A 17244-nucleotide genomic window follows, 5' to 3' on the forward strand; every position below is an offset into this window, starting at 1 on the left:
CACGTTTCTCCAAACAGAAAATAATGTTTAAACCCGGTATAAACTAAACCACCCAGCATAAGTTATTCTTATCCTGATAAAACCGATTCCCAATCCAAACACAGCCTCAGCGTAGCAGCAGCCATGCAGCTAATTGCTTGCCACCTTTGGCTGGCAATAGAGAAGTGTTCTACCCAAATAATATTTAATTTTTTTTATAAAATTAATATATTTTTTAATTTATTTAGAAGAGTGATGCAAAATTATAAAACACCATTTCAAATAGTATTTTTTGATAAAAAATATCATTTGAAATGGCGTTTCTTCGCTCCACATCGTTTCCTCCCCCGTCCTCCATGGAATTAAAGGATCAGAAAAAAAAAAATCACCATTTGTAATGGCGCTTCTTAGAAAGCATCATTTGAAATGGCGTTTTCAAAGATGTCAAATGATATTTTTTCTGCCCTCTCCAAAAATCCATTCAATGGCAAAAAAAAAAAAAAAAGAACGGTTGGTGACTGCACCATACCGTATGGTCCGATTCATATCGTTTATCGAAAAATCGGTCTGAATTGTATCGGTTGCCCATCGGCACCTTAACCTCCCTACCTGGATCCTGTATTTTAATAAAGTGAAGATGCACATCTCAAGCAACTCCAGCTTCCTCCATGCCTAAACGTACCATCCCCAGAATTCACACCAGGATCCAATCGGCGAATTATACCACTTGATAGTATCATAATAGAATCCACCCATCCAAGGTTTGCAGGATTTTTTACTGATTTATTATTAATTTTAAAATAATTTATAAAAATAATCGGAAGAAAGTCACTCTAACTTTAGGCACCATCTAATCCACCCCTGACACCATGTGGGAGTGCTCAATCAGCCAGGAAAAATGCTGAATCATCAGGAAAATCGTGGTGTGGAAAGGCGACTCTATGATAGGGCAACTCAGAAAGCTGCTCTAGGGCGACTTTGTGACACCCTCTCATATGTCCGTCCAGCTCTCATCCTCCGATCGGATCCCAGCTCTATCCTCCAGTCAGATCCGACTAGCTCTCATCCGATCGTCTTCCGATCGGATCCTCTCAGCTCTTCGGATGATCAGATAGAACCGCCCTACTATAGGTCGACCTACTATTGATGTGCAGTCATCTTCAAGATGTCCAACCAAGATGTCCAACCAGTGCTCGTCATGGATGTGCATTGATGTTTTGATGTGCACTAATGTTCTATGTGCACTGATTTTCTTATTCTTATTCTTATTATTCTTGTTGCAGTATTCTGATGTGCAAGAAGCTGTGGGTAGGCACATCTCTACCTTATGTTAGCTCATATTTTTAAACATTATGGAGTAAGGATTCTTAAGAATTCTAAGCGAACAATCAACAAAATTAGATAGAGGCAGCAATTTGTTGAAGCTAGTTGGGTATAATTTGTGACTATTTACCGTTATGGATTCTGAAAATTTTCTAAGTCACTAAGCTAGCACTTATATGGAGGGCTATATAAAATATATATTTTTTTGAAACCAAAATAATTGATCTTTGGATGTTAGTGAGTTATAAAATAATTTTTATAAATTTTGAGACCCTTTAATCTATTCATTTGAAGAAGAAAAGTTTTAAAAATTTCAGATTTGAAAAAAATTTTAACTAAAACTCAAGTTTTGACTTCTAATTCTTAACAATTTTAATTTTTTTGATATTTTTATTGATTTCAAATAGGGGTATTTGCTTATTTATATTTATGTTTTAAAGTTAATGAAGAGTAAAATAATGAGGATATTAACTTTGTAAATAAGACAGAAATGTAAATAAGACAGAGACGTGCAGTAGACATCTATACAAAGAAATATAAATAAGACAGAGACAGATTAGTTTGCCTGGATTGTAGGCGCCTACAGATAGAGATGCGCAGTAGATATCCACACAGAAATATAAATAAGACAGAGACAGAGATTAATTTGCCTGGATTGTAGACGTTTACAATCTAGATTGTAGGCACAATAAGACAAAAATGTAAATAAGACAGAGACATGCAGTAGACATCCACACAAAAAATATAAATAAGACAGAGGCACAGAGATTAATTTGCCTGGATTGTAGGCACCTACAGACAGAGACGCGCAGTAGACATCCACACAAAAAAATATAAATAAGACAGAGACAGATTAATTTGCTTGGATTGTAGGCCTACATCTGATTGTAGACTACAATAATTTTTTAAAATTTTTAAATTATATATTTTATTTAAAAAATGAAAAAAATTACGTGTGGATTGCAGGTGCCTACATAAAAAAGTGCCTGGATTGTAGCGCCTATAATCCAATGTAGGCGCATACAATCTGGATTGTAGGCACCTACAATCCAATATAGGCGCCTATCATTGGATTGTAGGCGCCTACAATCTAGGAGCTTTTTTTTTAATTTTTTAATTAAATATATAATAATATTTTATTTAAAAAAATAAAAAAAATACATATGGATTGTAGGCGCCTACAATCCAGTACATCTGGATTTTAGGCATCTACAATCCACAAACACTTAATTTTTTTAAATAAAATATAATTATATATATTTAATTAAAAATTTTTAAAAAAATTAAGACTGCAGCGCCTACCATCTTAATTTTTTTAATTTTTTAATTAAATATATATAATCATATTTTATTTAAAAAAAATTAAGTGTTTGTAGATTGTAGGCGCCTACAATCTACACGTAATTTTTTTTATTTTTTTAAATAAAATATCATTATATATATTTAATTAAAAATTTTAAAAAAAAATCTCCTGGATTGTAGGCACCTACAATCCAATGTAGGTGCCTATAATCCAATATAGGTGCCTACAATCCAGGCATTTTTTTTTTATTTTTTAATTTAATATAATACTCTTTGTGTGGATGTCTGCGTCTCTGTCTTATTTATATTCCTTTATTTTAAGTTAATATTCTCATTATTTTACTCTTCATTATTTTAAAATATAAATATAAATAATTAAATATCTCATATTTGAAATTAATAAAAATATCAAAAAAATTAAAATCGTTAAGAATAAGAAGTCAAAATTTGGGTTTTAGTTAAAATTTTTTTCAAATCCGAAATTTTTAAAATTTTTCTTCTTCAAACGAATAGATCAAAGGGTCTCAAAATTCATTAAAAATATTTTATAACTCACTAACATCCAAGGATCAATTATCATCAATTTTTAAAAAATACATATTTTATATAGCCCTCTATATAGCTGCTAGCTTACTGACTTAGAAAATTTTTAAGACCCATAACGATAAATAGTCACAAATTGTGCCCAACTAGCTTCAACAAATTGCCACCTCTATCTAATTTTAGAATCCTTACTCTATAATATTTAAAGATATGAGCTAATATCATAACATCATAGTAGCATAAGCATAAGGTAGAGACGTCTGTGTCCTATCCATAGCTTCTTGCACAATCTTTATTATCATTTTTGGAAGGCTGAATGAGATATATTTAACCAGATGATACATAATTGCTAAATCTCTTTTTGTTCAGGAGTGCAGATAAATTTCCATCCTATAGCTCTAATTAAGTTGCAATCTCAAATCCTTCCGAGTCTAAAAAGTTCATATTAATAATATGATTGGAGAGAATATTTTTATCACTTACTGAATTCTTGGAGGAGATGATCTTGAAGGAGGAGATGATAGTGCTTTGCTTGCTTCCCTTCCCCCTTCCTTTTCTACTGCTTTCTTCACTTCTGCTTGCTTTTGGCATTGGGAAGATGCATCTTTGGAGCCATCGTGGCAAGGAGGTTGAAGGTTGGCCAAAAAAAGATGGGAAGGAGATTTTTGGCTAGGGATTCTGAGAGAAATAGAAGAGAAAGAAGAAGGAAAAGAAGATGAATAGGAGTCGATATTCTTGGAAATATATAAAAATGGTAGAAGAATATGCCTAAAATCAGAGCGGAAGTAGTCGCCTAAAATCGTGGAGATATAAGCAGCTACATTTGGATATAGGGCCTACATCCCTATTGAGTCACGGATCTAAGTGCCAAGCAAGTCATGAGAGCCAAGTCACGAAAGCCTGCAATATGCAAACGTAAGCGCATATCAGAATATTGCAACAAGAATAATAAGAATAAGAAGATAGTGCACATAGAATATTAGTGCATATCAGAACATCAGAATATCAGTGCACATCCATGACAAGCACTGATGGATATTCTGGAGATGAGTGCACATCAATAATAGGTTGCCATATAGTAGAGCGGCTCTATCTGATCACCCGGAGAGCTGAGAGGATCCGATCGGATGAGAGCTAGTTGGATCTGACTTGAGGATAAAGCTGGGATCCGATCGGAGGATGAGAGCTAGGAGGACATGTGGGAGGGTGTCACAAAGTCGCCCTAGGGCGGTTTCTGAGTCGCTTTATCATAGAGTCACCTTTCCACACTATGATTTTTCTGACTAATTCAGCACTTTTCCTGACTGATTGAGCACTCCCAGTGGCGTGAGGGATGGGTTAGGTGGTGCCTAAAGTTGCCCTATCATAGGACGACTTTTTTCGATTATTTTTATAAATTATTTTAAAATTAACAATAAATTAGTAAAAAATCATGCAAACTTTGGATGGGTGGATTCTATCTTGATACTATCAAGTGGTATGATTCGCCGATTGGATCCTGATGCAGATTCTGAGGATGGTACATTTAGGCATGGAGGAAACAGGAGTTGCTTGGGATGTGCATCTTCATTTTATTAGAATACAAGATCCAAGTAGGAAGGTTAAGATACCGATGGGAATCGACACAATTCAGATCGATTTTTCGATAAACGACATGAATCAAACCATACGGTATGGCGCAGTCACCAACCGCTTTTTTTTTTTCCATTGGATGGATTTTTGGAGAGGGCAGAGAGGACAGAAAAAATAGCATTTGACATCTTTGAAAACGCCATTTCAAATGACGTTTTCAAAGAAGCGTCATTACAAATGACGATTTTTTTTTAAAATTTTTTAATTCTACAAAGGAGGAGATGATGTGGAGCGAAGAAACGCTATTTTAAATGATATTTTTTATAAAAAAAATATCATTTGAAATGAATTTTATGATTTTGTATCATTCTTGTAGATAAGTTAGAAAATATATTAATTTTATAATTTTTTTAAAATATTATTTGGATAAAAGACTCCAATAAAAAAAAGGGTTATTTTTTTGCATTAATACGGTCTTATGATTATGTCTTTTCTTGGCTGGCGATAAATGCACATGCTTCTGAATTTGATGGAATCTTAATCATGCAAGTAAAATGGGCATAATCAATAATTAGATGTTAAACAGAGTACTTGTATCTTTATCCCGCAGTCACTTAATTACTCCACTATATTTTTCATTGAGGCTGATTCAGGAGCGACATCTCAGAACAGTACCATATCAAGGTTCAAGTAATGCGCCGGACCCCACCATACCGTTATCAACCATTAATATGACAAGGAACATAATTTGAGTTTTTTCTATTAATCACTGTTGGAACAACCATTATAATGGTGCCATAAAAGAAAATAAAAGAATAACAGAAAAATAACAGCATTATCTTTTTCTGCACTTCTCATAGAAGTATTACCATTAGATGAAAATATTATTTTTTTGTTTTGCACAATCTTTTCTAGAGGTATTTATAAAAAAAAAATTTTCTCAAAATATTTTATTAATAGAAAGGCACAAGTAAAAATAATGATTATAATTTATATGGACCTTCATAATACTAGACAACATATTGCAATTACCATCGAATTTTCTCACATTATTTTATATGTGCATTTGTATAAATAATGATGTGATGGGGTGGGGGTGTGTGCGTGTCTCTCTCATCTCTCTCTCTCTACATACATACATACATACAGTATGTATGTATGCATAAGTGGATGTGTGCATGTGTGCGGTAGGTATGGATGGATGGATCAATCTATAGATAAAGATAAAGATATCCAGACCTGTTTAGACCTTGGTTCGAGCAAGCTCCAAGCATCAAGTTTATACATAACTGAATCAAGCACACTCCACGCAAGTGGGGCTACATTACGTAAGGCCACCATCAGTCAACAAACTGCTTACAAAGCCTAAAGCAACAAAGATGCTTGCATGCTTGGGCATTTTATAATGCATTTCTTTTCCCCCCTTTCTTTTCTATCTGAGCCTGTCTTAAAGAATGGATTAGCTGGTAATGAGTCTCTTGAATCATCAAATGGTTCGCACAGAATGTAATCACAAAGAAACCACTTGAGCATTTTTACCGCTCTATCGACATACTTGCATATGTGACCATGTAAAACATAGAAATTGAAATAGATATAAAGTGAACTTGTCAAGAGCTGCTCATCTGCTTTCATTTCCTTCTCCCTGTCCTGCTGAGGAGCTGCTACCATTCCTCCTAGCACTGCTGAACTGGTTTGTCACGGTTTTACCCATGAACTTTCCAGCTTTGCTCAGACCACTACTTACAGCACCAAATCCGCTTCCTACCAGCCCTGCACCAGCTCCAATGCCTGAACCTACTAGACCAACACCAGCTTCAATCCCCGTACCCACCATCCCGACCCCTGACCCAACCAAGGATGCTGCCCCACCAAGTGCATCCATCGTGCTCCCAATCATCCCTTCCTCTTTCATTTTCCTCCTCTCCTCCAAAGTCCTCTTCTCTTGTTCTAAAGCCTGTAGCTGTTCATCCTTTGTGAATGGATGATACATTACCTGCAAGGCTCACAATAACTTTACATCAAAAAATATTCAAGGAGACACAATCAGGCAGATAGAACTGCTAAACTGAACAGAATGCTAGTGGGTTTGTACATGGCATCAAATGACATTTAATTCATTGAACATCACTTGAACTATGGAAATATAATTTATCAGAGTAAAAAAAACATAGAATTTAGCATGAGTGAAGAGAGAGACAAACAAAGATACTGAATCAAATAAATACTGATGCATGCTAAAATAGGAAACTGCATATAATGTCTCTCTCTGCATCTGTGCGTGTGTGTGGTTGAACATGTTCTTATTCTTTACCTTGGCAACTATCATTTGACAGGGATCTTTGATTTTTTTTTTTTTTTTTTTTGATACAGTGGGGGGGCAGAGCCCCAAACAAGAAAGAAAACAAAACTAACAACAAAAGAAGGAGCACCCGGCCATGTCGGCCATCACAACATGTGAGCACCAGGGGCAATCCAGGCTGATTTCTATTGAAATAATCATTCCATATAAGCCTTTTCAGATTTCTATCCAGGCTCTTGTTTTTGTTGTTATTACTTAAATTACAAAGACACAAATTCTGCAATCAAGATAGAAAGCGTCCATTGATGCTCAAGGGAAATGGGAACATGATGAAGGCACGCCAAACCTGTAGAGAAATAGCATCAGAATGACGTGAAGCAGTCACAACGCATGTTGGCTCAAGTATCAGGAGCATAAAATATATTGCATCTCGAACCAACAATGTTTCCTAGCATAACACCAACAAAAAAGACCTCTACAATAAATGTGTGTTTCTATTTTAATCAAGTATACTGGGTCTTTCTTGCAAAAAATCTGTCCTGGTATGCTCCACAATATGCTGTATTATTTGAACTTGAGATTCAATAGCTTGTTCAACTTTGTGACGTATGGGTGCACCTTCAAGCATACAGAAAGAAAAATTAGCAGTGGCTTCACTTTCCAACATGGTATAATGTTGCATCATGCTTCAAACCAGCAATTGTTACATCAATTCTCCCAATCAGTAAGACATTGATCCCTTGTTTAGCTAAACCAGATGAAACAACAAATAACTTTTTATATTTTATGGACAAAGACCTCATATACAAGGATGATTCAGATGTCGTCAGCCCTGACCTACAAATATCATCCACTATGTAAAACTTTGGAAATAATATTCTAAATAATACAAGATTAATGTCCTATGGGCTGGCTCACCACTGCCCACTAAACAGCAAACAAAATGATTTAATCATTGATATATATTGGAATCTGGCCATGTCATGACACTCCTACTAGTATCACAGGTAAAAAGAAGAGGTGGAGTTGACATGACAAAAGCTACTGCAGGGTGAAAATAGAAATGCTTTATCATGATTGGTGATGAAGACCATTAATTGACTGCTGACTTCCTTAGATAGCAGGAGTTCTAGTATAAGTGCTATAAAGACATCAAACTGTTGGGAGGATCTATCCACTTCATGACTAGCTGAAGTACTAAGATAGGTGGCATATGAAATGTTTCCTTAAAGAAAGAAACTGCTCCAATAATTCATGCTTTCATCCTATTTGAACTAGGAAGTGTTTCTTGCTTATCCTTACAATGGCAGTCTTTCACATCTGTAATTGTCTCTTGTTAGAATGACTGCAATCTTGTTGAATGCCAAAATTTAATTGGTTTAATAAGAGTAATTGGTTCCAGCATAGTTTACAATCCCAAAATATTAGATTTTACTAGCTTGTGGATGGGTAACCTTAGCTCAAAAAATAGGCCAAGTTATAACTAAGTCCAGAAATTGAAAATCCGATAAATAATTATAACTTGAGTGCTGCAAAAGTTTTATCTTACTATAAAAATGATAGCATAAGTATTATGTGTTAATTAACTTCCCATACTCTCGGAGAAAAGACAAGCTGGGCAACGTCTACAGTTCTACACTGCACTGTTAGTTCGTACGCTTTTTTGGTGTACAACTATTATCTTCTTTCCCTGTTTCATTTTCTGGAAAATGAGGAATTACTCTAAGCATTCAATCTTTCATTCTATCCAATTGTCACTCATGCCACTGAGTCCATCTTCAATGTCAGGAAGTTCAGTAGAAATGCTATACAGTCATCAGATGCCATCAAAAGAATCCACATTTTTTAGTTCAATAGTACGGGTCAGCTATGAACACAACTCTACAGGAAGGCTTTAAAAGTAGTGAGCAAGACTCTGCAATTGGCTTTCAACCTGACATCAGCTCCCCCTCGGCCCTAGCTAAAGGCAACTGGCAGGTACCAATGAAAGACAGCTAGCTGAAACTCGGGAGAAAAAGGAGAAGAGTATTAAAGAATAACTAATAGACCATTTTTTCTTTTTTTTAAAGAAGCAGGCATCTTATTTACTTAACATCAAGAACAGAAACAGTAGAACTATCATCAATTCTATGGAATTACATTCTCTTATAAAAGACTGTTCCTAGCAATACTTCAGTCTCCGCCAAAAATTACCAGTTCCCATCCAGTTTTGGCCATATTTAAAGATTCCTGCCAGCTTTAAATCTTTAAGCAAAAATCACCATCATGGATAATACTTTTATGTACTAATTTTTCTAAAGTTTTAAATACTAGTATCGGACCCCGTGCTGGTTTCCGATCGATACGGTACAATATGATATGGTACGATACCGTACCGGCCAGTACCGACAATACAAAAATTAAAAAAAATTTCACCCAACGGCCAAAAAAAAAAAAAAAAAGCTATACTGGTCCGAACCAGTGCCGTACCATACCATACCGGACCAAACCACATGGTATCGGACGGTTTGGGTCGATATTATACCGAACTAATCGGTTCGGTCCGGTTCAAATCATTTTCCAAAAAATCGATCTGAATCGAACCAGTTCTCTGTTGGTACGGTACGGTACGAGATGTACAGACCGGTTCGAACCGATATGGAATACATGAATTTTTCTTTTAGGATCATTCTGGGAACATTTATTCATTCCTTATAATATATTGTCATTTTTCACTTTTTCAATTATAAATATTAAAATGGGATCTTGACCTCATGGTAATATTTCTCATCCATGTGAATTTCTTGCATAAGTAATTATCAAACAATCCAAGTCTTATTAGTCATATTTACATCCAAACTAATAAGCAGGTAAATTGTCCTAGTTGTCAAAAAGATACAAGCAGAAAAAGGCTATATCAATAAATGCTAGTTTCCAACTAATAAGAATACCATAGAATAAAAATAGCAAAGAATAGAAAACATGATTTCCAAATATAATTGTCTAATTGTGAACTTGAGTGTGAGATAGATAATTACATTTTATCCATGATTTAGATGATTGATTGCCTATCTATAGTACTATTGAGTCATGAATGACAAACTTTAGTCTTCAAAAAGACCATCATATTAAGATTATACATAGAACATCAAAGCACAAGGCCTAGGAGTATAGTTCCAGGCAACATTTGGTGTCTTGATACTAGACCCCATACTGGAACCATTTTATTATAGTGTTGGTATGCCGTGCAATATTGTAAGATTTAGTGTACCATGTATTGGTGCAATACCGTACCATGTATTGGTTCGATACCGATATGGTACGGTACACTCAGTATAGTATGGTGCTGGCCAGTATGACAAAAGTGTGCTAGCTGTAAGAGAACTTTAGAAATTTTGATGAACTTTGTGAGAAAGAAGAGACAAGATTTGCAGCTTTACACTCAAACTTATAAGATAGAGCTTAAATCTTATATATAGTTAGAGGCAAGATTCGCTGTCTCGGTACTGGATCCCCTACCAGTACCATCCTATTATAGTGTCAGTATGTGATTTTATATAATACGAGATAACATACCGAGTGTCCGTATGGTATGAGATTAGTATGGTACAATATGGGGTGTACTGGACTGTTCGGCTCGATATAGTATTCCATAGTTAGAGGACTCATATATGATTGTAGTCTTATCTCTAAACTTGATAAATTATAATATATCTGTCATGACTTGATAATTATAAGCACTACCATGACTATCTAGGCTTTTCCAACTATTTGGTGTCGGCTTTATAAATCCTCATTCGCTAAGTATTTTGAACTACCTTTAATGCTATTCCAAGTTCTCCTAGATCCTCTCTCACAATCTTTATCAATATTATGTTACGTCTTCCACCCCTTGTCATCTTCAACACAAACCAAAACATCTCCCTCCTTATTGAGACCTCCTTGGATCTTCATTGTACAAACCATTCAAATGATTTTTCATCATTCTGATCTTGTATTCATATACTTTCTTTATTGGCTAGCACTCTTGAGCCCTATAACATGGCTGGCCTTAATGCGTTTCAATAAAATTTTCTCGCAAGCAAGATTCACAGACTCGGTATCGGAATCCATACCGATTGTCGGCTAGTACGGTACCATACCATATTGTATCAGACTATACCGTACCATATCGATAATAAAAAATCAAAAAAAAATCTCATCCATTGGCACTAAAAAAAAGAAAATCGGACCGAATCGGATCAAACTACATCGAACCGGACCACACCGCCCGATATCGGGTGGTTCGGGCTGATACCATACTGAACCAACCGGTTTGGTCTGGTTCAACCCATTTTCTAAAAATCCAGCCTGAACCAGACCAGCTCCCCGTCGGTACAGTTCGATATGGGGTGTACTGACTAATTCGGACCGATACGGAATACCATGCTCGCAAGTCTCTAAAATATGTACCTATCACAATATTCTAGATGTATCTCTCCACTTAATCCAACTAGTTCTAATTCTATCATATATATATATATATATATATTTTTGTATAATAGATTCAAGGTAATGAAATTGGTTACTTTGTTGTATCTCTTGGTCATTAGTCTTAATTGATATCACATCTTCATTTCTATTTTTAGTAAATGCATATTCCATATACTATCTTTGTCCTACTATTCTTTAAAACCTCATCCTTTTAAGTTTTTGCCATAAGTATAATTTAGTATTTAATCTAGCTTTTCATCATCAACACTATGTCATCCACAAATAACATACCATGTGATGCATCTCCCTCAACATTAGTAGTAAGTTCATCCAAAATTAGTCTAAAAAGATATGGACGTAGTGTTGAACTGCTGATCTTGATGTAAGATTATAGTAACTGAAAACACATTTCTCGTTCCACAACAACTTGTAATACTTATCGATGTCCCAGCATATATTTCCCTAATTATTTAATATACCGCTTTTGTACACCTTCCTTCTTAAAGCCCAACAAACTACTCTTCTTGGGACCCTATCATAAGCTTGCTCTAAGTCATGAAGACCATGTGGAGACTTTCCTTTGCTTTTTTTTTTAACATTTATCTATCAATTATCTAAGTAGAAAAAGCCTCCATTACTGATCATTCAGCCATTTATGTAAATTGGTTAATATGAAATGATAGTCATTTTTCTTATATTTGGTCCAGTTACACTTTCCCATAATTCATAGAGTGACTTACAAGCTCAATTCCCCAATAATTAGAATAATTGAACGCATTACCTTTATTCTTATAGATAGGTACTACAATACTTCTCCAATCATTTGGTTTTTTCTTAGTTTTTAAAATTTCATTAAATTTGTAAGCCAATTTATCTCAATATCATTCATGATTTGAAAAACCTCAATAGGTATCTCATCTAGCCCTCATAGCTCATAGCCTCATACCTTCCTATTTTGCTTTCTTTCCAAAACCACATATGAATACTTGATATGAATTGTCATATCCAGTTGATATCCATTGATAGGTTGCGCACTTGAAGGCATGCATGAGTAAGTACGTCTATCAAATAATTGAATAATATATCAAACCTCAAATAGACGTGTAGCAGGATTTTTTAGCATTTTTTATTAGTTTTGACATATTTTATCATTTTAGATTCTCAGTCCAAAATGCCAAAATCATATACCAACTGTTCCAAGCAACAGAAAACACTAAAATTTTGTGATATATGTTTTCCTGTTGCTTTATCTTTCTATTGTTTTTCTAATTTTCCTTTTCCCCAATTTTTTTATCGAAATCTGAAACTCCAATAGAAATTGCTGAAACAGCTGAAACTGAAACTCTGAAGGTCTGACTGAACCTGAAATGATTCCAAGTTCCTTTTTTTTGTAATCTGGTTCATAGTATTCTAGACCCCAAAACCTAACTATTTTGCATCAGGTCTTCAAGTTCTTTCCATCCATTCTGGAAAATATTGCAATGAAATGATCAGACTGACATCATCTTCTACTGAGACAAAATATTCTTTCAGCAGTGTGGAGACAGATGTTAAATCAGCATATCATGGATGACAATGTTTAGGTGGAAGGCCAATTATCAATAGCTGTTATTAGCTAAAACTTCAAATTATGAGTCCAGACTCTTGTTGCTTGAACGATGATATAGCAAATAACTAAAGGATACTTTTATGTGCCAAATAATTTAATATGCCGCATACCTCATGCCGTCAGAGTGCCATTGTTGTACCCAGAAGTTTCCAAGAGTAAAATTCTATTATTTCAGTAAAAGAGGAGGTGATAATTAGGAAGTATTAGAATCAGCTTGCATAGGGGTGCTTTTGTGAGGTAATAATGCTGCAGGGGTTCTTGCTAGATATCATTACTCTTACATTGGCACATCCTCTTGTGAGGCGAGAATGCTGCAGGGAGTGTTTGCTAGATACTGTCAAGCATCACTATCTAACACCGGGTGCATCCTGCTGGTACCATACTGTTCCAATGAGAAAACACTACCCAAGACATGGTCCAGCACATCTGACTATCCTGATTAATACTGGCTGGGATAAACCAGGACAGTTACATCTTGAAACTTGGGATAACCTGGAATGTTGGGAAACCATTTTTTAAAAATATTTCACTATTCATTCTAATATTTCTTATTCATTCTTGTGCTACTGTTTATTCCAGTCCATCCCGGTCCACCTTGACCAGTCCAGGCAACATACCGACCCGGTACCAGTGTTTGGACTTTGATCCTTGCATGCCTATTTATGATGCCATTCTATGGACTCAAGAACCTTAAGATACCAACCTATTTGTTAAAGAATAAAAAATAATAGACACAATTGCTGGCAAGCATATAAATATGCAAACGTTGTGCTTTCTTGAAATTGGTGTTTTCAACTGAAAAATGCAAAGAGCCAAAAAATACAGGGGGATTGTAGAAATCACTGACCATTACTGTAAGAGTCCCTCTGTCCTTCTTGTCCTTAATCTTTAGTGTATCTAGTGAGGGTAGCAGCCTCACATCAAATTCCTTATTAGTGTCAGGTTCCAAATCAATCAAAGGTAACTTGGCTATACCCAATCTCTTATCCTGTGCAAGGTTGTCTTCATCAAAAACCTGCAGCAGGAGAGGTTAGCTTTGAGCTGATTCTAGATTCAAAAATGAAAAGAAGAGTAATTTAATTCATTGCATTGAAAAGTTACGGTATAAAAGATATAAAAAAGTTTTAAATAATTAAGGACAACCAGTTTGAGCTGACAACTAAGATATCATAGCATAAGTAACAAGGCTCATGCCATTTGCCTATTGTCAGTTCGATGGATCCATTCTACCATGCATACTATGCAAGGCCTTTGTTTATCTATTTTGTAGTTTGCACAGGACAATCAAACTTTTTTTGACGACCATATAACAGGATGATGGCTCCATTTTTTGTTGCCTCATGATCATAGATGTTGCTGCATTTGTGGTTGATTTTGTTCTTACAAATCCATGAAAAGGCTCCTCACATTCCATTAGTGATCTCAACATCTCTAATACACTACTGAATATGAGCTTCCAAGAGGATTGACAATGTGTAATAGCACATTACCATGTTTATAATATATAACATAGTTCCATGCCCCCCTGTGGCTTTTACCATGAATTGTTTGAGCTTACTTGTTCCACATGTGTAAATTTAGGTGTAAGACTAGTTGATGTGACAAATTAATAAAATGCACATGTTAAACAATGATGAACACACACACACATATATAGGATAATATTTAATGTTAAATTTATATATATTAATTTAAAAACTATATTCATTTGTTTAAAACATGTGTATATGCAATTATGAAATATCTAAAATTCATCACTTGAACAAAGGTTTTAAAAACTATAGAACAGGATGGTATGAGCGGCACCGTACCATTTCGGTAGAAAACTGGCACTGGCATATAGTATGCTGATGCAGTCCCTTATCATGTGTCCATACCCAGTACCATACTGGTTTTTCAAAAATCCGGCAAGCCCTCCAATACTGGTTTTTAAAACTTTGCTCTGAATGATGAATAAACTAATGTATCTTAGAATGAATTTTTTATGTTTGCTAGCGTATGGCACTATGGCTACTAACAGCATGATATGCATAAGACACAAACCACACCCCTTACTTGCACATGCATGATCTATGATACTTTAGCCTTTGATTTTAAGTACTTCAACAATCCTATAAGCAAAGCTTATATACATGGGCCAAAATCAGTCATCTAATTTAACCACTAACCATGTTTACCAAGGCCCCACCCAACCCCATCACCACACCCTCCCTCCAACCTCATTGTTTGACCTTACTACAAAATGACTAGAAGAGTCTCATGAAAACTCTTTCATTAAGCATATGGTTTTGATTTTTGAACCCACCTCCCTTCCACACTAAAATTCAATAAGCACAAATAGCCACCTTTTTTCACAACAATAATAGGAAAGCTATAAAGCTGCAACTTCCCTCCCTCTTCCAATCCAATTCTACTAACCCTCTTTGGGCATCTACATACACAAATTGCTCGATAGCAGACTAGCTCCCATGGATCCCCATGTAGCATCACCCTACCTGTGAGTTGCCTGTTAAGGTAAGCCAATCGCCCACTCAGTTATCTCGATTCCGTTGTTACCAAAGCAGGCTTTTATGTTGCTTCCATCAAATCCTCCTTCAATTGATTCCTAATTGCTCTTCACCATGATATTCCGTAGGAGCCCGAACTGACCGATACACCCTATATTAAACCATACCGGTAGGAAGCTGGTTCAATTCAAACCGAATTTTCGAAAAATGGACTGAACATGATCGAACTGGTCGGTTCGGTATGGTATCGGTCCGAACCACCCGATATCGAGCGGTTTGGGGCCGGTTCGGTCCGGTTTTCTTTTTTTTTTTTTAAATGCTTGTGGGTAAATTTTTTTGATTTTTTTATTATCAATACAGCATGTTATAGTCCGGTACGGTATGATATTATACAGTACCAACCGACAACTAGCATAGGTTCTGATATCGAGTCTGCGAACCTTGCTCTTCACAAAGGGTTAAGCATTAAATACGAAGTCCTAGCATCGGACCCCATATTGGTTGTGTACACCTATTATTGTGTCGGTACACCTAGTATGGGGGCCGGTTCGTGTACCAAGTATTGATATGTCCTTCGGTACCATGTACCATACCAAACCTATATGGTACGGTATGCTCCATACCACTTGGTTCAGTATGCCTCATACCATCTAGTACGGTATGGTGTGCCTTGGTTAAGCATTAGAAATCTAGTTGACTGCTTTGTTTTCTTATCATGCCTTATCCTTTTCCTTTAACCTCTATATTGCTTCCATATCTTCTATGTCAGTACCCTTAAAGGTGAAATATATATTGAATGATTCCAATGTGGAAGAAAGTTATGGATATAGGATGGATATTTTTTTTAATAAAATTTGAATTTTAAAATCAAAATATCGTGAAAGATTTTTCATTTACCTTCTGGTGGTAATGTGGTTGGTTGCAGGTTAAATTTAGGTCTGATAGTCTAGTTGACGGTAAAAGGCTCACCTAATGGTAAAAGGGTCACTAAGCTTGAAGCACACTACCATAGGATTTCTAGAATCTGTTTTGGGTCCTATCATATATTTGTTCATAGCTCTTGACCATTGTACCACCTATGAGGAATACTTTTCCATTCATATCCTCAAAAGAAGACATTATTGGAGTTACCACCAAGATAACTGGTTGATCATATGTCTTTTAAATAAGACTCTTTATGGACTTGAACAACTTTCTTGGTTTTAGAGATTCAATGATCTGTTTCAAATTGGATTTCAAAAAAGTGTCTATGATCATTCAATATTTGATCTCACATTGCTGAGTCTATATCACAGTGTTCGTTCTCAAAGCTGAAAGTACTGTTTTTACATAATATTCTGAGCTAACAATCAATGTGAAGATTTTTTTTATCTAGTGTTTTTGATAGAGAGAATTTAGGTAACCTAAAGTATTTCTTGGGTATCGAGGTTGCTTCCTGTCAAAAAGACCAAAGGGACTTTTATTTCTCAGAGTATGTCATCAACTCAAAGGTATATTAAATGAAATTTCTCTACAAGATTTGTTGCAAAAGTATAGTCCTTTATAATTCTCATTTTCATAAGAAGCTAGCCACATCCAATAATATACAATACCAAGATATGCGAACAGCTAGGCCACACTTATCTGTCTTTATATAAATTAAAAACTAAGGTTTT

At 35.3% G+C, this 17244-nt stretch overlaps 1 protein-coding gene across 1 annotated transcript in view; it reads right to left on the reverse strand.

The window, feature by feature from the left end:
* Window positions 1–6178: 6178 nt before the first annotated feature.
* LOC105054292 (calcium-dependent lipid-binding protein) overlaps window positions 6179–17244 on the reverse strand; it is a 29884-nt gene continuing 18818 nt past the window's right edge. Inside the window, 2 exon segments of the mRNA XM_010935784.4 lie at window positions 6179–6715; window positions 13930–14097. Of these exon segments, the coding sequence (XP_010934086.2) occupies window positions 6341–6715; window positions 13930–14097 (543 nt within the window). The 3' untranslated portion in view covers window positions 6179–6340.

This window comes from Elaeis guineensis, chromosome 11 (assembly GCF_000442705.2).
Source record: "Elaeis guineensis isolate ETL-2024a chromosome 11, EG11, whole genome shotgun sequence".
Classification (NCBI taxonomy): Eukaryota; Viridiplantae; Streptophyta; class Magnoliopsida; order Arecales; family Arecaceae; genus Elaeis; species Elaeis guineensis.